The following is a 23,311-nucleotide window of genomic DNA, read 5'->3' on the forward strand; positions in this document are numbered from 1 at the left end:
CGCCCCCTACTGGGGACATGGCCCACAACCCAGGCATGTGCACTGATTGGGAGTCAAACTGGTGACCGCTTTGTTCACAGGCCAGCAGCACTCAATTCACTGAGCCACACCAGCCAAGGCTGAATTTGTTCATTGGCATTAATTTTTTCTTAATGCTAAAGCTGATTCTGATGTTTACACAGATTCTTCTGTCCCTTAAATCTTTAGGATTATTTTTGTTTTGATCTTACTCTTTAATGCATGGTGGCTTTGTCCATTTATATTTAAGAATAAAATAATAAAAAACTCACTGGTTATTTGTGTGTATGGGTACAGCTTGTGTACCAGTTGGTTACACTTTAAGGTAACTAGTCCAGGCAGGAACTAATTATTATCCAAGGGTCCTCTAAATGTCAGCTCTGGGGTGATGCAAGCACCGAAACTAGTTGCCCTTGTTCTTTCCATTGTTAACTTGGTTTTGTCAGAGGCACACACACTGATATTTGCGTATCTGTTGAGTTTCAGGGATTAGGAGGATGATGGTGTCATTGTTTTGCATATACACTTTACATTGATTCTTCTCTCCTATTTTCTTCAGTTTCACTTCATCAAAGTTGATATTCTCGAATTCCTAAACTTTCTGAGATTCTTCAGGGCAGGTACTGCTCTGTTTTTTTTTGTAATCATCTGTTCATTTGCTACTTTCCTATTCTCTATAATTATGGGTTATAGCAATATATTTTAATATTTTTAACCATAGATTTTATTTAGGTCTTTGGAGGAAGCGGAGATGAATTACAATTTTTAAAAATTGTTTTATTGTTGTTTAAGTACAGTAGTCTGCATTTACCCCCCTCCACTCTACCCCCATCCCAGCCATCCCCACTCCCCGCCCCTCCCACCCCACCTTGGTTTTGTCCATGTGCCCTTTATAGTTACTCTTGAAAACCCTCCCTCCCCATTATCCCCTCCCACCTCCCCTCTAGTTACTGTCAGATTGTTCTTAATTTGAATTAGAATTCTAATTGATCTTTTTTGAGTATTAGAATCAGCTATGTCATTAAAAATGATATTTTCATTTTATTTTTCTTAGTTTTGGTTGTTTTCAGTAGAAGGTAGTAACATAAATATTGTAACCTGCCATTTTTACTTGGATAGCTTTCTGAATTATTTTTAATGATTTCATCTTTTTTCTTTTAATATTTTTTTTCAATTACAGTTTACATTCAGTATTTTGTGTTAGTTTCAGGTGTACAGTATAGTGGTTAGATAATCATGTACTTTACAAAGTGTTCCCCCGATAGTTCCAATACCCACCTGGCATCATACATAGTCATTACAGTATTATTGACTATATTCCCCATGCTGTACTTTACAACCCCATGACTATTTTGTAACTACCATTATGTATTTCTAAATCCTTTTACCTTTTTCATCCAGTCCCTGAAACCCCATCTCCTCTGGCAACCATTAGCCTGTTCTCTGTATCCCATCTTTTTTCAAAGCCTATTAAAAAGTTTCTGACCAAAAATTTTAGTATTACAGTTGCATAATTAGTGTTACTGCCTATTTAAAACTGGTTGTATTAACCTTTTTTAAAAAAGATTTTATTGATGCCCTGGCTGGTGTAGCTCAGTGGATTGAGCGCGGACTCTGAACCAAAGTGTCGCAGGTTCGGTTCCCAGCCAGGGTGCATGCCTGGGTTTATTTATTTTTAGAGAGGAAAGAGGGGGGGAGAGAGAGAGAGAGAGAAACATCAATGTGCGGTTGCTGTGGGCCATGGCCTGCAACCCAGGCATGAGCCCTGGCTGGGAACCGAACCTGTGGCACTTTGGTTCACAGCTTGCGCTCAATCCACTGAGCTACACCAGCCAGGGCGTATTAACCTTTTTTTTTTAATTTTGATTTTTTAAAATTTATTTCCAGAGAGAGGAGAAGGGAGGGAGAGAGAGGGGGAGAGTAACACTGATGTTAGAGAGAAACATTGATCGATTGCCTCTTCACATGTCCCTAACCAGGGACCTGACTTGCAACCCAGGCAGACGTGTGCCCTGACTGGGAATTGAACCTATGATTTTTCGCTTTGAGGAACAATGCCCAGTCTACCGAGTCACACTGGTCAGGGCTGTGTTGACGTTTAGAACATACAGTTTTGCATCACAGACATCTTAGAAGGTGCTTTAGAGTCTATTGGAGTCCATTCCTATTGTAGGAATCCTTTACTTATCTAATAAAAACCTCAGTTAAGGTGCTTTTCTTACAAATCAGTCTAGTCCACTGTTTTGTTCAGTTTGTTTAAAAACCAAAACCTGCCTTCATAATATTTCTACCCGGTGGTTCTACTTTTACCCCCTAAAGCTAAGCAAAACAGTCTGCTACAGTTTCTTTGCAGAACTTTATTATCTGTGTCTTCCAGATAAAGTGTCATCAGCTATTTCTCTTCTCAGAAAACTTAATTTTTAAACGTTTTCCTATTGCTTTTCTTTTCTTTCTTTTTTTTTTTTTTTAGATTTTATTTTTATTTTAGAGAGAAGGGAAGGGAGGGAGAAAGAGACGGAAACATCACTGTGTAGTGTTGCATCTCATGTGCCCCTCACTGGGCACCTGGCCCACAACCCAGGCATATGCCCTGACCAGGAATCGAACCAGCAACCCTTGGTTCGCAGGCTAGCACTCAGTTCATTGAGCTACACCAACCAGGTTCCTAGTACTTTAATTATTTGATCACAGTGCAGTTTTTTTATATGTTTTCAAATTATTATGATCAGAATTGGATATAACGCCTGTGGTAGCTTAACTAGTGCTTATGCTTCCGTATTTATTCTCTTACCTTATTTTTGCTAATGTGTTTGATCTTTTTTCCCTGTATTTTTAAATAATACAGTTAACACAGATTTTATACTTACACATATGAAAATAAAAAACATAGAGAAGATTTTATACTTAAACATGAAAAATAAAAACATCCTCACATTTTTCCACTTATGTTTGGATTTCTAATGCAAGTTTTTTATTCTTTTGTGCAAATTCAGGTGGGGTTACTTATACTTATTAAATGATAGGATTAGCTGGTGTGAACCAGCTTTTTAATGGGTAACTGACTGTGAAGTAGCAAACTGACCAGTGAATATTATTATTTAAAAATATTCAGGTTTTCTTGAGTCATATTGAATAGTCCACAAAGTAACACTGATACTTTGTTCCACTGTGTACCAAAAGATACTTTTCTACATTATTTTTCTTACCTGTAGTCCTAAAGTGGGTTTAAAAACTTTCTGAATATAGATGACATACTATATGCTTTTTAATTTTTTTGTTTGTTTGTTTTTAGAGAGAGGGAATGGGAGGGAGGGAAATGTTAGTGTGAGAGGTAAACATCACCTGGTTGCCTCTGGTACTCGCTCTAACTGGGGACTGAACCTGCAACCCAGGTGTGTGCCCTGTCTGAGAATTGAACTGGCGACCTTTTGCTTTACAGTATGACTGAGCCACACTAGTCAGGGAACTATGTGCTCTTTAAATTGACATTTCCTTTGGGTTTCAAAATCATGAGTGCAAATTTGCAGTCTCTAAATTTCACTCTACAGCCCCTGGCTGGTGTAGCTCAGTGAATTGAACATGGACTGCGAACCAAAGGGTCACCACTTCAATTCCCAGTCAGGGCACATGCCTGGGTTGCGGGCCAGGTCCCAGTATGGGACGCACAAGAAGCATCCACACATTGATAGTTCTTTCCTCCTCTTTCTCCTTCTCTTCCCCTCTCTCCAAAAATAAATAAATAAAATCTTAATTAATTAATTAATTAGTTAATTTTGCCCTACGGCGTTTTAGTATTTAATGAATACATTTCATTTTTTTTTTTTTTGAATACATTTCATTTTAAGAAAGTTTAATTTGACTCAAGTGGAACTACCCCTTTGTCACAAATTTAGTTTTAGTTGTGTATTTTGGTTTCTTTTACTGTTGCTGCTGCCGCTATGTTTTTTCTTCCTATTGTAAGTATTAAAAATTTCAAAATGTTTTGTTTGTAACATTCCTTTAATGTGTATTGTCTTATATATTAGCTTTAGCCTTAGTTCATAAAGGAATAAAAATCTATCTCTAAAATGACTTAGGTGTGATTTGATTTTTTTTATCAGTCTTTTTAGAAACATCTTGCAAAGAGGTTTCTTCATCAGTCAAGATACAATGCAGATAATGTGGGGTTCTTTTTTCTTTCTACTGAGTACAGTTCTAGATCTTTGTTACTTGTTTGTTTCTTAAATTCTCTGTGACTGATGACACGTTTGTTCTTATACTTTGAAAGAAAATTTAGACTAGGTGACCCTTATTCCTTTTAATCTTTACTTCAATGTAATATGAATATTAAGTATAAATACTAAACCTGTAAGGATGCTTTAACAGCTGTTTTCATTTTTTGTATGCTGCTGCCTTCTTCTGTATTCTCAGTATACATAATATTTTAAACTTTTGAATGTATACTTACTAAATTAAATCAAAGATACTTTTTTATTTCTACAATGAAACACATTTTAATTATTTTTAATAACTACTTAACCCACCATGTTGATGTATCATGATTTTTACAACTGTTAATGTTGGACATAGGTTGTTTCTAATTCTTGGCTTTTAAATATAATGTTCAGTGAAAACTTATATTTTTCTCTATTTTGTTTTTAGTTTAATTAAATTTTTGGGTTAAATTGCCATACCTGAAATTACTATGTTGAAAACTATAAAAATAGTACTTGCTCTATGTACTCTCACATTGTTTCTTTTAGATAGACTAAACCACTTTGTAGTGTTCTTAAAGTCAAAGACTAATATAACTGTGCCATTAATGAGGTAGATATAAAAATGCTTCTTCAAGGTTGTCTTCTTTTACATATCATTGATTAATAATAACAATGAGCAGCTAAGTAAAATTTTATTTATGTTGTCTCTTATGCAGTGCCTCTTCATCTTTGACCCATTCCTTTATTTGATTGTTGATTTCTTCACAGTTGCTCCCCTGCTCCCCACCAGCAATACCATTGAGTGATTCTGAACATTTTGAAAACCACATCTTCAAATAGAGTTTTGAGTTCTCTGGCTATAAATGCACTGGATCCTTGAACTAACATCTGCTTTTTCTTTTCTTTTTGTAAAAAGCTTTGACAGATCCAAATGCCTCTGCTGCGCAGCAGGCTGTTCTCCAACAGCACATCAACAGTCTAACATACTCACCTTTTGGAGACTCTCCTCTCTTCCGGAATCCCATGTCAGACCCTAAGAAGAAAGAAGAGGTAAATTTAAGGATTCTTATTCACAGAGAGGATAAATTAAATATGCAGATTGTAATCTCTTATGTACAAAGCCTAAGCAAATTTAGGCGTAATTAATTTTTTTAAGACACACTTATTTATGCTTTTCACTATGCCAGGGGATAAATTATTTTTGCTGTTAAAAGGTGTGACAAACTGAAATGAGCACTGGTCTGGAGGGGAAGGCTTTTTTAAGATTTTATTTATTTTTAAAGAGAGGGGAAGGGAGGGAGAAAGAGAAAGAGAGAAACATCAGTATGTGGTTGCCTCGCATATGCCCCTGACTGGGGACCTGGCCTGCAACCCAGGCATGTGCCCTGACTGAGAAATTGAACCAGTGACCCTTTGGTTTGCAGATCTGATGTTCAGTCTACTGGGCCACACCAGCCAGGGGGGTTTCTTTTTGGAGTGAGGGAAGTGTTATGGCATTAGGTAGCAGTAATGGTTGCACAACCTTGTAAATATAATAAATAGCACTGAATTTTATGCGTTAAAATGGTGACTTTCATGATATGTGAATCTTAATAAAAAATTAAGTGTAATAGAGGGAAGAGCATAGGTTCTTAAGTGAGTTTGGTAATGCTTTTCAAAAGGTAGCATTTAACTTTTTGCATATGTACTTAGAAATTGGTAGTCTAGGTTAAGACATTTCCAAGAAAAGGCACAGAATTGTAAAAGATCACAAAGAGACCTCAGAAGGTACATTGTGTAAGTCTGCATTTTGAGGAGAAGAAATTGACTTTTATATGTTAGACATTGTTATTTCAAGTGGTATATACTATTAAAGATAACAAAAGTCTAACATCCTGAAGATGCTATAGAAACATGGTAAAAGTGCCATCAAAATCAACCTGAAGTCTTAATTTAGTTGTGTGTTTCCTACACTAACTTGTAGTTTTGTCAAAAATCAGGGAAAGTAATTTTACTGTTTTATTCCCACTAGTGTTTGATTCATGGTGATTATCAATGTTGGCTAAATGTTTGATAAATGCAAGTTAATCCATCTGTTTTTTGAGAGTGATTTGGATTACAAAGAAGTTGAACTTTAAACTTCAGTTTTTCTTGAAGCATAAGATTTTTCATTTAATTGAAAAATAATTTTCTTTTTTTTTTTTGTTTGTTTAAAGATTTTATTTATTTTTAGAGAGGGAAGGGAGAGAGAGAGAGAGAGAGAGAGAGAGAGAAACATCAATGTGCGGTTGCTGGGGGTTCTGGCCTGCAACCCAGGAATGTACCCTGGCTGGGAATCGAACCTGGGACACTTTGGTTCCCAGCCCGTGCTCAATCCACTGAGCTACGCCAGGCAGGGCTGAAAAATAATTTTCTTATAATTTTTTGATACTTTTTCTTAACATGACTAAATATTGTCATTCTTATTTTAGAAAAACTACTGTAGGCTATTCTCTTTTGTAAGATGAAGAGAAATGCACAAATTATATTAATATTATGTTAGTACATTTTGACTTGCAAAGCACTTCAAATGCAGTATGTCAGTTACATTTTAAAACAAGTCAAACAATTGAAATGGATGGAGGCTGGCAAGATGAGTAAAAGTCAGTGATAGAGGAATAAAGACAGTTTGATTAGCATTCACACATGCACATGACATTAGGAATTGATAATCCTTGTTTTCTGAAATCCAAGGCCTCAAGAGGTGTCTAGTGGGTGAATAGCAGAAGTGAGGTTTGACTGTGATTTTTAAGGCCAAACTTATACATTTGAGTTAAACTAGAACTTGCATTGATACTTTTGTCTTTCAGAGATTGAAACCAACAAATCCAGCAGCCCAGAAGGCTCTCACTACACCCACTCATTATAAACTGACACCCCGCCCTGCCACCAGAGTTCGACCAAAGGCTTTACAAACAACAGGCACAGCCAAGTCACATCTCTTCGATGGACTGGATGATGATGAACCATCCTTAGCCAATGGAGCATTCATGCCCAAGTGAGTTTATTTTTCTTAAAATAAATTAAGTGTAAAATACAGGGTGGGGCAAATGTAAGTTTATAGTTTTGAGAACACAAAACAGATTATTGTATTGCTTATGAATTACTATATTATTTTCCATACAAACAACTGTAAACCTACTTTTGCCCCACCCTGTATTAATATGAACTAAATATAAAATTAACTGGGGATCTGGCCTGCAACCCCCATTCATGTGCCCTGACTGGGAATATAACCAGTGACCTTTTGCTTGTCAGGCCCGCTCTCGATCCACTGAGCCACACCAGCCCTGGCTGGATTTTATTTTTTAAGGGTTTTATTTACTTATTTTTAGAGAGAAAGGAAGAGGAGGAGAAAGAGGGAGAGAAACATCAGTGTGAGAGAGTTGCAACATCTAATATGTTGCCTCTTGCATGGGTTCCGACTGGAATGGACTAGTTTGGATATTTTATATTCTTAACTTCCAGTATCACAAAATAATATGAACACATCTAAAGTTTTTCCTAAGTGTATCCATTTTAATATTTAATATCCCTTACAATGGCATATAATAATTAGCACCACTATTTCCAGGACTTTCCATTATCTCAAACAGAAACCCTGTTCCTATTATGCAATAATTCCCTACTATTTCCTTTCCTTAGTCTTTGTTAAACCCCTTCAGACAGAAAGTAAAGAACCCCTACTTTCTGTCTGTATGAATTTGCCCATTTTAGATAACTCATATAAAGAGAATTATACAATATTCTTTCATGTCTTGATTGTTTTACTTGGCATAATGTTTTGACCGATCATTATGTTGTAGCAGTTATCAGAACTTCATTCCTTTCTAAGGCTGAAGAATATTCCATTGTGTGGATATATCACTTGTTCTTTATCCGTTCATCTGTTGATGGACATTTGGGTTGTTTTCACATTTTAGGTATATGAATAGTACTGCTATGAACATGATATACAATTATCTATTTTTGAGTTCCTGTTTTTGAAATCTTTAAGGTATATATTAGGACTTGAATTGTTTATGGTCATATATTAATTCTATATTTAACCTTTGGAAGAACTTTCAAACTGTTTTCCACAGCAGCTGCACCATTTTACAGTCCCACCAGCATTGTACAGTGTTTCAGTTTTCCTCATGTCCTTGTCAACACTTACTTTGTTTTGTTTGCTTTTTTGTAATAGCCATCCTAGTGGGTATGAAGTGGTAGCTCATGCTTTTTATTTACATTTTCTTTACAACTAATGATGTTGAGCATCCTATCATGTGCTTATTGACCATATGTCTTTGAAGAAGTAGCTCATTCCCTTTTGTGTCTTTTAAACGTTACTTTGTCGTTTATTATATTTTCAAAACTGGCAATAATTTGAGTTCAAGTATGGGGATATTAACCTTCACAAAAAAAAATTTTTTAATGAAATTTGCTTATAGGAATGAGTTAAAGCTTAACTTATGTCCATGTGCTTTTTACTTTTATTTTTCTCTTAAATTCAGGGGTAGAGACTTTCCAGGTCTCAACACAAGATATGTGTCATTCACTGTTGTCCCCACACCCTTGGTGCCTCTGTACTCAAGTCTCTGTCTTCTTAATCCCACAAGATGTCAGGTGTCCTGTCAGCCTCTTAGCCTTCCCATTGGAGTCAGGAAAGTCCTTAGGAGAAAAACAACTCTAAATACCAGACACCTCCCTGTGTAACCAGTCCCCCACAGGTTGCTAGTTCAGTCATTTTTTACAATTTGTTTGCTCTCAATGCCTACACAGAGTTTCACCTTTTCTATTATCCTTCCTAAGAGGATTAGTCTGCATTATTTGGTCTGCCATTAATAGGAGGGCACGTATCAGTTTAGTTTTCATGTAAATAACAGTCCCTCATTTTAAGTGCCTATTTCACTGGCTTTTTTAATGGTATCATTATAATAAGGAGTATAACTAGTGTACACAGGTTTGGAACAAACACTACTGGTATGTATTACCATGTAACTCATTTGAGTCTAGAATATGAATCATCTGGTACTTAGACTTTTGTTTTGTCTTAAGAGGGAATGAAGCGCATTCATTAATCCCATGAGTGTTAGTGAAAGTTAATTGAGATCTCTTCTACTGATTCTTCTGCTTGAAGCTTGTATACTTTGGAGGTTCTTGCCTTCAGTAAATCTGCTATATAAAAACCTGAACTTTTTAGGTATTTGTGATCATTTGCATCTTTGAATATCAAGGATTTTTATTTCTACTGCTTTCTTGTCATCTTAAAAATCTTTCGTCATGCTGATGTAGCTTAGTTGGGGGGAGCATCATCCAGTAACAGAAAGGTAAAAAGGTCTTTCTTATTTAGTCAAAAAAGTATTTACCTACTTTCTTCGGAGCAGCATGCTGAGTTCTGTAGGAGGAGACAGTCATAAATTCTTAGTGCCAAAAGAAAAGGAAGCCCAAACTGGTGTGGCTTAGTGGGTTTGGTTGGGTGTCTCCCTGCAAACTGAAAGGTCGCAGGTTCAGTTCCCAGTCAGGGCACATGCCTGGGTTGCTGGCCAGGTCCCCGGTGAGGCTGCAAGAGGTGACCAATCGATGTTTTTCTCCCTCTCTTTTTCCCCTCTTGCCCTCTCTCTATAAGAAAATAAATAAATATCTTTCTATAAAAAAAGATGGAAAATGTTTAGAGAGAAAGGGTATGTAGAGAAATAATTAAAATATAAGACATAGTATAATGAGTGAACTGCTTGGTTAAAGTTCTCAGTGGTTCAAAGAACCACAAATAATATTTTCTAGGGGAATTCCCACTTTGTTTTGAATGTGATCAAGTTTATTCTCCCAAATACCAGAGTGCAGTATATTTTGTACCTTATGTTCTGCTCATTTATTTATAGGAATAGTTTGTGGGTTGAACTTGTTAGGTCATTTTTAGACAATGTAAGAACTGAATAAGTGCTCTTTTTTGACTCCAGTTTTTAAGACAATGTCTGTGATGTAACTATGTGTGCCTAAGGTGTTTTTTTTTTTTCTTTTGGTCTCTGTTTATAGGAAGAGCATTAAGAAGTTGGTTTTGAAAAACCTTAACAATAGCAATCTCTTCTCTCCTGTTAACCGTGAATCAGAAGATCTATCTTCACCAACTGATTATCCAGAAAATGGAGAAAGGTAAACTGAATTCTGTTTCAGGCTATTTTCTGGTTGAACACCCTATTCTCATTTGGAAAAGATTCTGATCTTAAAATTTATTTATACTGTGAAAATTTATGAAGCTTAGCAAATGTTGTGTAGAATAGAACTATTATAGCAGATGAGCACCTAGAAATTAAGTAATGTTTTTGCTTTTTGAGTACTTTAAACCTTAAAATTATTGCAATTCTTACTATTTAATTCTGCAAAACTGTTTTGGTATCCGTGTATTTTATTTTGAACAGGATTAACATACATTTGACATTTACCTCCCCTAAAATAATGGAAATTTGTTTCTCTTAAGTATTAGAGGGATAGCCATTACAGCCAAGCCAAAGAAAAATAGTGTAGAAGTGTATAAAATGTATAAAGGAGGCAGTGGAAGTATATACATTAATCTGAATAGTTTGGTATATATTCTTAGAGTTTAGAAATTTGTTTATAAATACATACTTATATAGATAAACATAGAGGTTATGTATGAATGATATGTATTCTGTAATGTGCTTATTTCAATTTATTTTATTAGAAATGACATTTCATATCAGTATGACTATCCGTATCCTCTTTTTTAATGACTCTGTAGTCATTTGTGAATCTAAAATCAGTCAGTTCTCTGTTGGAGGACATTTAGATTATTTGACATTCCCATAGTTAAAATAATGACTCAGTGGAAAATTCCTGTATATATACATATATGTGTATATGTGTGTATATATATTCACTCCTGGTTTTTCTCTTTGCATAACATTCTACTTTGATTTTTTATTAATGAAGTATTTCCTAATATTTTGCTGACGATATTAAAAAATAGAAAATTTTTCGGTTTTTAATTTTTTTATTTTTTAATGATATTTTATTGATTACACTATTACAGTTGACCTGATTTTTCCCTGTTTGCTCCCCTCCACCCAACACCCCCGACTCCCTCAGGCAATCCCCGCACCATTGTTCATGTCCATGGGTCATACATACAAGTTCTTTGGCTACTCCATTTCCCGTGCTGTGCTTTACATTCCCATGGCTATTCTGTAATGACCTATTTGTACTTCTTAATCCCCTCACCTCTTCACCTATTCCCACACATCCCCCTCCCATCTGGCAACCATCAAAATGCTCTCGGTATCCATGACTCTGTTTCTGTCCTTTCTGGTTTGCTTAGTTTGTTGTTTAGATTCAGTTGTTGATAGATACGGGGTTTTTTGTTGTTTTGTTTTTGCCATTTTATTGTTCATAGTTTAGATCTTCTTTTTCTAAAATAAGTCCCTTTAACATTCATGTACTAGTTGTTTGGTGATAATGAACTCCTTTAGTTTTTTTCTTGTCTGGGATGATCTTTATCTGCCATTTGATTCTAAATGATAGCTTTTCTGGGTAGAACAGTCCCGGCTGTGGTTCCTTGGTTTTCATGACTTTGAACATTTCTTGCCAATCACTTCTAGCCTGCCTTTTCTTTTTAAGTATATTTTATTGATTATGCTATTACAGTTTTCCCAATTTCCCCCCCTTTCTCCCCCCTCCGCCCTGCACCCCCCACCCCTCCAGCATTCCCCCCCTTAGTTCATCTCCCTAGCCTTCCTTTTGAGAAATTAGCTGACATTCTAATGGAAACTCCCCTGTAAGTAACTAACTACTTTTAAGATTCTTTATCTTTAACCTTTGTCATTTTCATTATGATGTGTCTTGGAGTAGGCCTCTTTGTATTCATCTTGCTTGGGATTTTCTGTGCTTCCTAGACTTTCATGTCTATTTCCTGCACCAAATTAAGGAAGTTTTCTTTCATTATTTTTCAAATACATTTCCAATTTCTTGCTCTTTCTCTTCTCTTCTGGCATCCCTGTCATGAGAATGTTGAACCTCTTGAAGTGATCACAGAAGCTGGTTATACTACCCTCACTTTTTTTTTCTTTAGATTTTTTTTTTTTTTAGTTCTGATGGGTTGTTTTTTGCTTCCTTATGTTCCATATCATTGATTTGATTCTCAGCTTCATATGCTCTACTGTTGTTTTCCCTCTGAATTGTTCTTTGTTTCAATTAGTGTATCCTTTGTTTCTGACTAGATCTTTTTTATGCTGCTGAGGTCCTCATTAAGTTCCTTGAGCATCCGTATAATCAGTGTTTTGAACTCTACATGATAGGTTGCTTATCTCCATTTTGATTAGCTCTTTTTCTGGGGATTTGACCTGTTCTTTCATTTAGGCCATGTTTCTTTGTCTCCTTATTTTGGCAGCCTCCCTGGTGTTTGTTTCTCTGTGTTAGGTAGTGCTGCTATGACTCCCTGTCTTGGTAGCATGACCTAAGTAGTAGGTGTCCTATAGGGTCCAGTGGCACAGCCTCCCCTGTCACCCAAGCTGGGTACTCAAGGTGTGCCCTTTGTGTGGGCTGAATATACCCTCCTCTTATAGTTGAGCCTTGATTGCTGTTGGCAGGTCTATGGGAGGTATATACCCCAGCCAGTCAGCTGCAAGAGTTGGCTCTGTCCACTGATCACCAACCTCCAGCCTCTGTGGAGAATCAGCTGTGCAGGGGCAGAGTGGTAATGCTCCAGTGTGGTCTGTAGCTCACTGGGTGGGCTTGCCGTAGGGTTTCTGGAGTGTTGCAAGTTAAGGTCAGCTCCCATTTGTGTTTTGAAAGGGGCCACCCTTCCTGAGCCATAATGCAATGTGAGATGGCTGCTACTTGTTCTGGGCTTGGAGATTCCTAGGCAAAGCCAGGCTGTGAATCTATGTTGGCTACTGCTAGTGCCCAGCCTGGGGCTCATTGAGGTCAGCTGTTGCTTGTTTGAGAGGATTTAAGAAATTGGGAAGTATGAGCCAAGATCAGCCATTTTATATGGAAAAGCAGAGTGTTTGGGCTTGTAAGTCAGTGGGGTGGATTCCCTGGGGATCCCCAAGGTGGGTCAGTCAGTGTTAGCCAGGTTGATGGAGTCTCAGATATGGCACCATGTTGCCGGCTCTGCGGGGAGGGTTTAGAAGAGGGACAGTGTCCTCTGCTCGCCTTGATGCCCAACATCCCGGTTCCTCCCTTTATGGCACTGGTACCTTTCAAGCTGCTACCCTAGTGCTGGAGGTTAGAGGGAGTGAGTTGTGTGGGTCCTTTTAAGAGGAACTGCTTGGAGCTCCAAGTTTCTTCCACTGACTCAATCCCTACTAGTTTTTGAAGCCAGAAGTTGTCGGGATTTAGGTTCACAGCACTGGAACCCTGGGCTGTAGGGTTTGGTGTGGGGCTGAGACTCCTCGCTCCTGAGATATCCCTCGCAAGTTTTTATCCTCCACATGTGGGTGAGGGACCAGCCTGGGCTGTGTCTGCACCCCTCCTACCAGTCTGGATCAATATGGTTTCTTTAATTCTGTAGTTGTCAGACTTCCATTCAACTTGATTTCTGATGGTTCTGAGTGATGGTTGTTCTATATAATAGTTGTAATTTCAGTGCAGTTGTTCAAAGAGGTGAGAGCCTTGTCTCATGATGAGCCATCATCACAGGAAGGCTCAATTTTAATTTTTTATATTTTACGTATTTTTACATTTTTATACAGAGGGAAGGGGGGAAGAGAAGGAGAGAAACATCAATCGTCTGCCTCTTGCACACCCTCAACGGGGGACCTGGCCTGAAACCCAGGCATGTGCCCTCACCAGGAATTGAGCCAACAACCTTTCAGTTCACAGGCTGGTGCTTAATCCATTGAGCCAAACTAGCCAGAGCCAGAAGTCTCCGTTTTGTTTTGTTTTTCTTAATTTGAAACTCACTACTGATTCTTTAACCTCCACATAGTAGAGATTCTTTTTTTTTTTTTAAGATTTTATTTATTTTTAGAGAGAGAAGGGAGCGAGATAGAGAGAGGGGAGAGAGAGGGAGAGGGAGAGAAAGAGAGAAACATCAATGTGCGGTTGCTGGGGGTTATGGCCTACAACCCAGGAATGTACCCTGGCTGGGAATTGAACCTGGGACACTTTGGTTCACAGCCCGCGCTCAATCCACTGAGCTACGCCAGCCAGGGCAAGACTCTTTTTTAAAAAAATATTTGATTAATTATGCTATTACAGTTGTCCCATTTTTTTTCTCCCTTTCATTCTCCTCTTCCCTGCATATCCCCCCACCAGCATTCTCCCACCTTAGTTTATGTTCATGAGTGGTAAATACAAGTTTTTTGGCTTCTCCATTTCCTATACTCTTCTTACCCTCCCCTTGTCTGTTTTGTACCTACCATTAATGCTCCTTATTCCCTGATCTTGTCCCCCATTCTCCCCTCTCCTCCTCCCTACTAATAGCCCTGCATGTGACCTCCATTTCTCTGGTTCTGTTTCTATTCTAGATGTTTGCTTAGTTTGTTTTGTTTTTGTTTATTTTAGGTTCAGTTGTTGGTAGCTGTGAGTTTGTTGTCATTTTACTGTTCATAGTTTTGATTATCTTCTTTTTCTTAGATAAATCCCTTTGACATTTCATATAATAACGGCTTGGTGATGATGAACTCCTTTAACTTGACCTTATCTGGGAAGCACTTTATCTGCCCTTCCATTTTAAACAATAGCTTTGCTGGATGGAGTAATCTTGGATGTAGGTCCTTGCCTTTCATGACTTGGAATATTTCTTTCCAGCCCCTTCTTGCCTGTAAGGTTCCTTTTGAGAAATCAACTGACAGTCTTATAAGAACTTCTTTGTAGGTAACTGTCCCCTTTTCCCTGCTTTTAAGATTTTCTCATCGTCTTTAATCTTGGGTAATGTAATTATGATGTGTCTTGGTGTGTGCTTCCTCAGGTCCAACTTGTTTGGAACTCTCTGAGCTTCCTGGACTTCATGGAAGTCTATTTCCTGTGCCATGTGAGGGAAGTTCTCCTTTATTATTTGTTTAAATAAGTTTTCAATTTCTTGCTCTTCCTCTTCTCCTTATGGCACCCCTATAATTTGGGTGTTGTAATGTTTAAAGTTGTCCTGGAGGTTCCTAAGTTTCCTAATTTTTTTGAATTCTTGTTTCTTCATTCTGTTCTGGTTGAATGTTTATTTCCTCCTTCTCCTCCAAACCATTGATTTGAGTCCTGGTTTTCTTTCTGTCACTGTTGGTTCCATGTACATATTCCTTTATTTCATTTTGCATAGCCTTCACTTTTTTCTCCACTTTGCATCTGTAATCAACCATTTCTGTGACCATTCTGATTATCAGTGTTTGGAACTCTGCATCTGATAGGTTGGCTATCTCTTCACCACTTAATTCTATTTTTGGAACTTTGATCTGTTCTTTATTTTTTCCTCTTGGCTTGGCTGTTACATTATAAGGGACAGAGCCTTAGGTATTCGCCAGGTTGGGGCAACCCACTTTGCTGTGTTGTGGCACTTTATGTGGGTGAGGGGTCTGAGAGGGAACAGTGTTGCTTACTTAGCTCTTTCCTGACTTTTGCTCACTTCCCTTGCTACCCACAAGCAAATTGGGCCTTTCTGGTGCTGATTCCTGGGCGGGTAGTTTTATGTGCATTCTAGGGCTCTGTGGTTCTCTCCAGTGAACTCTCCTGTGAGGCTGGGAGTTTCTTCTGCCGCCACGACCCCCACATGTTTTTTACAGCCAGAGGTTTTCAGGCTTTATTTCCCTGCCCTGGAACCCTGGGTTGCATGGTCTGTCTTGCTCCCCAGTTGTTCTCCCAGTTTATGTGCACACAAATGTGGGACTGCCTGGTCCGCCAGCTGCCACCTCAGGCATCCATCTGGTCCTCCAGCCATCCCCTTACTACTAGCCCTTTTAGCACCAGCTGCCCATCTCCGCCCCTCCTACCAGTTTGAATGAACGTTTCTTCTTTAACTCCGTGGTTGCCGGACTTACATGCCGTTCGATTTTTGGCAGTTCTGGTTATGTTTTGTTTTAAATTTATTGTCATCCTTCTTTTGGTTGTGCGAGGATGCAAAGTGCACCTGCCTACACTTCCATCTTGGCCTGAAGTTCGAATCTTTTTTTGTTTTTTCTAACTGAAAATTTGATGCTCAGACCCATTTGTTCGTGAAAGTAGTTCTGTTAATAGCATGGAATCTACAGCCAGATGTCCTGGGTTAAAATTCCAACTCTAGCACTTACAGCTTTGTGACCTTGGGAATGTTACTTTATTTCCTGTGACTTAGTTGTCTTTTTTATAAAGTAAAGAGAATAATAGTAACTTATATTATGAGATTACTGTAAGTATTAATATTTTTAATATGTGGAGTTACCTAGAATAGTTCCATGCACTTAGTAAAGGCTCAGTAAGGCTTAGCTATTATCATTGTTACTACTCCTACAAGGGGCTCAAATACTGTTTTCATTTTCTCTTTTCAGATTCAGTTTCCTGAGCAAACCTGTTGACGAGAATCATCAGCAGGATGGAGATGATGATTCTCTTATGTCACGTTTTTATTCTAACCCTATTGCCAAACCCATTCCTCAAACCCCAGAGACTGCTGGAAATAAACACAATAGCAGTAGCGGTGTGGATGATACCATTGTTGCGCTGAACATGCGTGCTGCCTTACGAAATGGACTGGAAGGGAGCAGTGAAGAGACCTCTTTTCATGAGGAGTCACTGCAGGATGACCGGGAAGAAATAGAAAATAGTACTTACCATATGCATCCAGCAGGTCAGGTTTGGATTGATACGTGATTAATCTATACTTTTCACTTATGCTTTGGTCACTTCATAAATTCACATTTCATATCCTGGTATCGTTTAAAGATCTCACAGTTGATCGTTAGACTATCCTCATATTTTTTCTAACTTTATAAATTTAGAGAGTACTTATTAGTTTTTCAGTAAAATGATAAAGTATATAGACCCATATCATGAAAGCCTAACATGTATAGACATTCACATGGCAGTCGTTGCTGAGGTTGTGTATCATACATAATCTCAGTCCTGTGCTCTCCCCCAACCCCCAATAATGAAGTGATTAATTTTTTCCTAATTCATGAAAGAAGTAATATAAACTATTAAGAATAGAATGTCTCGATTGGATACTTAAAACTTGCCCTTTTTTATGTGTTGATATACTGTCTCATTTGGGTTTTGATAAATGTCATTACCTTCTTTTTTAAAAAAATTTTTTATAGTTTGAGGTGCAATTTATATATTTTGAGGTATATGGGTCTTGTTTCATTTCCATGAATTTTGTCACAAACAAATCCAGATATCTAGTATCTCATAAAAGATGGAACATCTCTTTTACCCTGTCAAGTTCCTTTTTTGTCACAATCCTCAGAAGTTAATCAGAGTCTGATTTTTGTCACATAGGTTGGTATTGCCTATCCGTGAACTTCATATAAATGAGATCATATATACATATTCTTTTTGACTCTTAAGTTTTATGAGATTCATCCATGTGATGTATATATATATATCAACACTTAATTATTTTATTGCTCAATAGTATTTCATTATGTAAATATACCAAATTTGGTTAATTCATTCTCTGTTAGTGAATATCTGGCTTGTTTTGCAGTTATTCTTGAAGTGTCTATAAAATTTTTCTGTTTCTAGTTATTTTACTGCCTTTATGTAGAGTTCAAATCACTGAAGAGTAAGCCAGTTCTAATAATGTATTTTCTGGTCACTTGTTGCCCTAAGGAAACAACTTTATGTTTTCTTTTTCTTTTTTTTTTTTTTCTAAGATTTTATTTATTTTTAGAGAGAGAAGGGAGGGAGGGAGGGAGAGAGAGAGAGAGACAGGGAGACAGAGAGACAGAGAGAGAGACATCAATGTGCAGTTGTTGGGGGTCATGGCCTGCAATCCAGGCATGTACCCTGACTGGGAATCAAACCTGCGACACTTTGGTTCGCAGCCCGTGCTCAATCCACTGAGCTACACCAGCCAGGGCTACAACTTTATACTTTCACATTAAGAATTCCAAGTATACATACTTGTGTGTGTATAGTTACATAAATTTATTATGACACTGCATCTTTCAAATATTCAGTCTCAATTTTTTGTTTCCAGTTTTCTCATTAATCCCCAATTTAAAGTTGTATTCCTTTAAATCTTTCTGGTAGAGAAACAAGTATACGAGTGGGCATTGCTGGAGTCTGAAGATTGGCCTTAAATTGTTTTCTCTCAAAAAGCAAGTTAGCCTGACAGCTATATATAAGTGGACAAGGAGTGCTTAGAACAAGTATACCAATGTACTGTTTTGTTTGAATTGTTCAGAAATCTACCTAGTTGAAAATTTTTTAAAAACTGATTATATAAACCTTTGGGATTTCCATTTGTCTTTGGGATTTTCTCATGTAGGATTTTTCAACTTGATTTTAGCTGTACAGAGGGTTATAAATTTGAAAGATACAAGAGGTTTATGGAAGATAGTAGGCTTGAAAATACAAAGTACTGGGTTTGGCATTTTATCTCCACCTATACCACTGAATTGCTGTGTAAGCCAAGGCAGGTTTATTCCAGCCTGGGTTTGGTATCTTCAGGTGGAAAGTGTTTTCAAAAAATGGATTAAGCAAGCTTTTCCTGAAGTATATTCTATGGAGTGCCTTTCATACTTTAGTGTATTGATGGGTGTTGGTGAAAAGAAGGCTCTGTGGTGTAGTCTGAGAAACACTGGATTAAGTGAAGTTAAATAGACTTCATTATTTTGCAAGTTTTCAGAACCTGTAAATATGTTGTCCCAAACTTACTTGAACAGGAAACTTTAAAACACATACACACACACATTTTTCTAGCAGTAGTGCTTCTCAGAAAACCAGTTTGGAAAAATGTTTTACAACTATATATTTTCTCTACATAATAACTTAGTTAATGATTATTTAGGTAATTTTTTAAATTACTCATAGAAAAAATTTAAGTGAAATATTATTGAAAATTCTATCTAAGGACAATCGCAATTAATATTATACTTCCTATTTTATTACAGGCATTGTTCTCACTAAGGTTGGTTACTATACTATTCCATCTATGGATGACCTTGCTAAAATTACCAATGAAAAAGGAGAGTGTATTGTCTCTGACTTTACTATTGGTCGTAAAGGTGAGTGTGAGTTTAGTAGTTAGTGTATAAGCCAGAGATCTACACCTTATTTTTGTAATTAAGTAAAGGAAGCTCTTTATAGCTGAATCCCTTTTTTCCCAACATTTGGATCCACCTTATCCTGAATAACAGACAAGTAACAAAACAAGACTAGAGCTTTAGACTATGTTCTTTAGTAACTATTTGGCTCATTGCAGTGTTAGAAAATAAAGAAAATATTTTAAACAGCAAGAAATAGAAAGTCAGGAAATTGAATAGTTGATAAGACATGGGTAATCTTTAGGTTGAACTTCATATTAACTTATTACAAATGTAATTTTGGGGGGGAATCTCAGGTATTTTAACTTTTACTGCAGGCTGCTTGCTAAGTGTTGTTAAATAGCATTATAGATAGATACTTGGTAAAAGTTTAAGAAGGCTATTTGGAGAACAGCATAAGTGCTATAAAAATACAGATGTTAAACCAGATAACAATGTTAATTGATTTCATTCATTTTATGGGTGAAATAACTCATTCATGGTATTGCTTGGTTATTGAAAATACTGATTAATGTTTAAAGTGGTTTGCTCCTTCTAATTATTAGAGGTATAATGTAAGTATTTGCCCTCTATACAGGATGAGTTTTTAACTGTTTGCTCTGACTTACAGGTTATGGTTCAATCTATTTTGAAGGAGAAGTGAATTTGACAAATTTAAATTTGGATGATATTGTGCATATCCGAAGGAAAGAAGTTATTGTCTATTTAGATGATAACCAAAAACCACCTGTGGGTGAAGGGCTAAATAGGTATGAATTTCTTTTTTCTTTTTAAATATTTATTTAAGAGAGCAGGAGGGAGGGAGAAAGAGGGAGAGAAACATCAATGTGGGGTTGCCTCTCATGCTTCCCCTACTGAGAGCATGGCCCGCAACCCAGGCATGTGCCCTGACTGGGAATTGAACTGGCAACCTTTTGGTTCTCGGACTGGCGCTCAATCCAGAGCCACACCAACCAGGGCTGAATTTCTCTATATATTTAAGAAATAATCTGCTAAATCAGTTTTTTTCTGTAAACACAAAATGTGCCTATAACATACATTTTTTTGCAATTTGCTTTTTTGACTTACTGTACAATGTGTGTTATTTCTCTACTTTAATTTAAAAGGATAAATGATAAACACTATGACTTCTTGACTCCTTTTTCCTGGTATTATCAGGTTCAACTGTTAATATCTAAAAACATTTTTTAAAGATTTTTTTTTTTAATTTATTCACTTTTAGAGAGGGAAGGGAGGGAGGGAGAGAGAGAGAGAAAGAGAGAGAGAAACATCAATGTGTGGTTGCTGGGGGTTATGGCCTGGAACCCAAGCATGTACCCTGGCTGGGAATCGAACCTGTGACACTTTGGTTCGCAGCCTGCGCTCAATCCACTGAGCTACACCAGCCAGGGCTCTAAAAACATTTTTAGTAGTAGTTTATTTTTGTATTTCTCTGGTGACCATGCTTAAGTCTTTCTCTGTGTTTAGTATGAGATATGAGCTTCTGATATCTCTTAGGTGAAAGGGCCATAGTTCAAATCATTTATGTTCACAGCCTACCAAGATTGAATTATGAAGAAATAGAAAATCTGAGTAGTCTTGTAAATAACAAATTGAATCAATAATCAAATACCTCCAAGTTATAAAAAGGTCAATTCTACTGAACATGTTCTTTAAAAGATTTTATTTATTTACGTTTAGAAGGGAAGAGCAGGAGAGAAAGAGGGAGAGAAACATGAATGAGCAAAGGATACATAGATTGGTTGCCTCTTGCATGCCCCAAACTGGGGGCCTGGCCTGCAACCCAGGCATGTGCCCTGATGAGGAATCGAACCAGCTACCTTTCCGTTAACAGGCTGGTGCTCAATCCCTGAGCCACAGCAATAACGGCTCTACTCAACATTTAAAGAAGAATTAACACTAGTTCCTCTCAAACTCTTCCCAAAAATTGAAGAGAGAATACTTGTGAACTCATTCTGTGAGGCAATCATTACCCTGATTTTAAACCTTGACAAAAAATTGTAACAGAACTACAGACCAATATCTGTGATGAATATTAATGTGAATATCCTCTACAAAATACTGGCAAACAGAATTTAACAGTACATTTAAATAAAGGTTTATACACCATCACCATGTGGGATTTTTCCTGCAATACAAGGATGGTTCAACATTACAAATATTGGGTTGGCCAAAGAGTGAAGTAAAAGACATGTTTTTCATTTTCATTTTTACCAATAACTTTATTGATTTGGATATTTTGAGTATGTCAGCTATCTCCCGCTATTGGCTTCTAGTGGGTAGAGGCCAGAGCTGCTGCTAAACATTGTCCAGTGTATAAGACAGCCCCACAGCAAAGAATTATTTGGCCAAAATATCAGTAGTGCCAAGAAACTTCACAAACCACTTTCGACACTGTCGATTGGTCACAGCACCTTCTCCATATACTGCACAGATCTTTTTTGAGTGTCAGTTGTGTTTTTGCCTTCTCAAAATAAAACATAATTTGCCAAAAATAGGTATTTTCTTCCATCTTCAGTATTAAAATGGATGCACAAAAATTCACCAGTTTTGACTAGCTTTTTTTTAAATACATACTGATATGACAGCTGTCGCTATACTATCAAATTGCTTTGAATGAAGTTAAAGACAACTAACTAAGCACTACCAGAGCCATCATACAGAAAAAACTTTTTGGCCTACCCAATACAGCACATTTACAGAATGAAGAAAAACATATGAGCATCTCCTTTGGTAGGGGAAAAAGCATTTGACAAAATTCAGCATGCTTTCATGGTAAAGACACTCAACAATCTAGTGCTAGAAAGAAACTATGTCAATATAAGAAAGGTTGTTATTTGAAAAAATCTATAGTGAATATCATACTCAATACTAAAAGACAATTTTTTTTTCTAAAATCAGGAGCAAGATAGGTTTGCTTGCATTACGTCTATTCAACATAATACTAGAAGTCTAAGCTAGAGTAATTAAGCAAGAAAAAGAAACAGAATCCAAATTGAAGAAGTAGAAGGAAAATTATCTTTGTTTGCAGATGCTTTCATCTTACATAAAGATAGCCTAAAGATTCCATTTAAAAAAATTGTTAAAACTAACAAATTTAGCAGTATACAAAATCAATATGCAAAACTCAGTTTCTGTACACTAACAATGAATAATCTAAAACGGAAGTTAAGAAACCAGTTCCATTTACAATAACACCAAATAGAATAAAATGGTTAGGAATAAATAAACTTTACCAAGAAGGCAAAAGGCTTGTTCACTGAAAACTATGAACATTGCTGAAGGAAATTAAAGAAGACGAATGGAAAGATAACCCATTTTCATGGACTGTAAGACTTAAAATTGTTAAAATCTCCACACTGTCCAAAGCAACCTACAGATTTAATCCATCCTTATCAAAATCCCAATGACATCTTTTGCAGAAATAGAAAAGTCCACCCTAAAATCATATGGAATCTCAGGAGATCCTAAGTAGCCAAACTGAACGTGAAAGAATGAAATTTGGAGGGCTTATATTATCTGATTTTAAAATTTACTACTACAAAGCTACAGTAACCAAACAGTGCAGTATTGGCATAAAGACAGACAATATAGACTAATGGAACAGAGAATAAGAGAACCCAGAAATAAACCCTCATGTATATAGTTGAATGATTTTTGACAAGATCGCCAAGACCATAAAATGGGGAGAGAACAGGCTCTTCTACAAATGCTTTTAGGAAAAGTGGATATTCAGAAGGAGAAGAATGAAATTAAACCATTACATTGTGCCATATATAAAAACCAAGTGCTCTGGCCAGTATGGCTCAGTTGGTTGGAGTGTCGTCCCGTAAACTGAAAGGTCACAGGGTCGATTCCCAGTCAAGGCACATATCCTAGGTTGCCAGTTCAGTCCCCAGTCAGGCTGCA

The 23,311-nt window shown here is 36.9% G+C and overlaps 1 protein-coding gene across 4 annotated transcripts in view; it reads left to right on the forward strand.

Moving 5' to 3' along the window:
- Nucleotides 1-23,311, forward strand: part of NUP98 (nucleoporin 98 and 96 precursor) — a 107,104-nt gene that overhangs the window by 51,639 nt on the left and 32,154 nt on the right. For all 4 annotated transcript variants that reach the window (XM_045817787.1, XM_045817789.1, XM_045817788.1 and 1 more), the window contains 6 exons: nt 5,131-5,264; nt 7,043-7,230; nt 10,248-10,364; nt 16,682-16,980; nt 19,250-19,363; nt 20,013-20,151. In XM_045817787.1, the coding sequence (XP_045673743.1) occupies nt 5,131-5,264; nt 7,043-7,230; nt 10,248-10,364; nt 16,682-16,980; nt 19,250-19,363; nt 20,013-20,151 (991 nt within the window). The remainder of the gene's footprint in view (nt 1-5,130; nt 5,265-7,042; nt 7,231-10,247; nt 10,365-16,681; nt 16,981-19,249; nt 19,364-20,012; nt 20,152-23,311) is intronic.

Source organism: Phyllostomus hastatus, unplaced genomic scaffold (assembly GCF_019186645.2).
Source record: "Phyllostomus hastatus isolate PE091 unplaced genomic scaffold, TTU_PhHast_1.1 phas_scaffold_317, whole genome shotgun sequence".
NCBI classification, from domain to species: domain Eukaryota; kingdom Metazoa; phylum Chordata; class Mammalia; order Chiroptera; family Phyllostomidae; genus Phyllostomus; species Phyllostomus hastatus.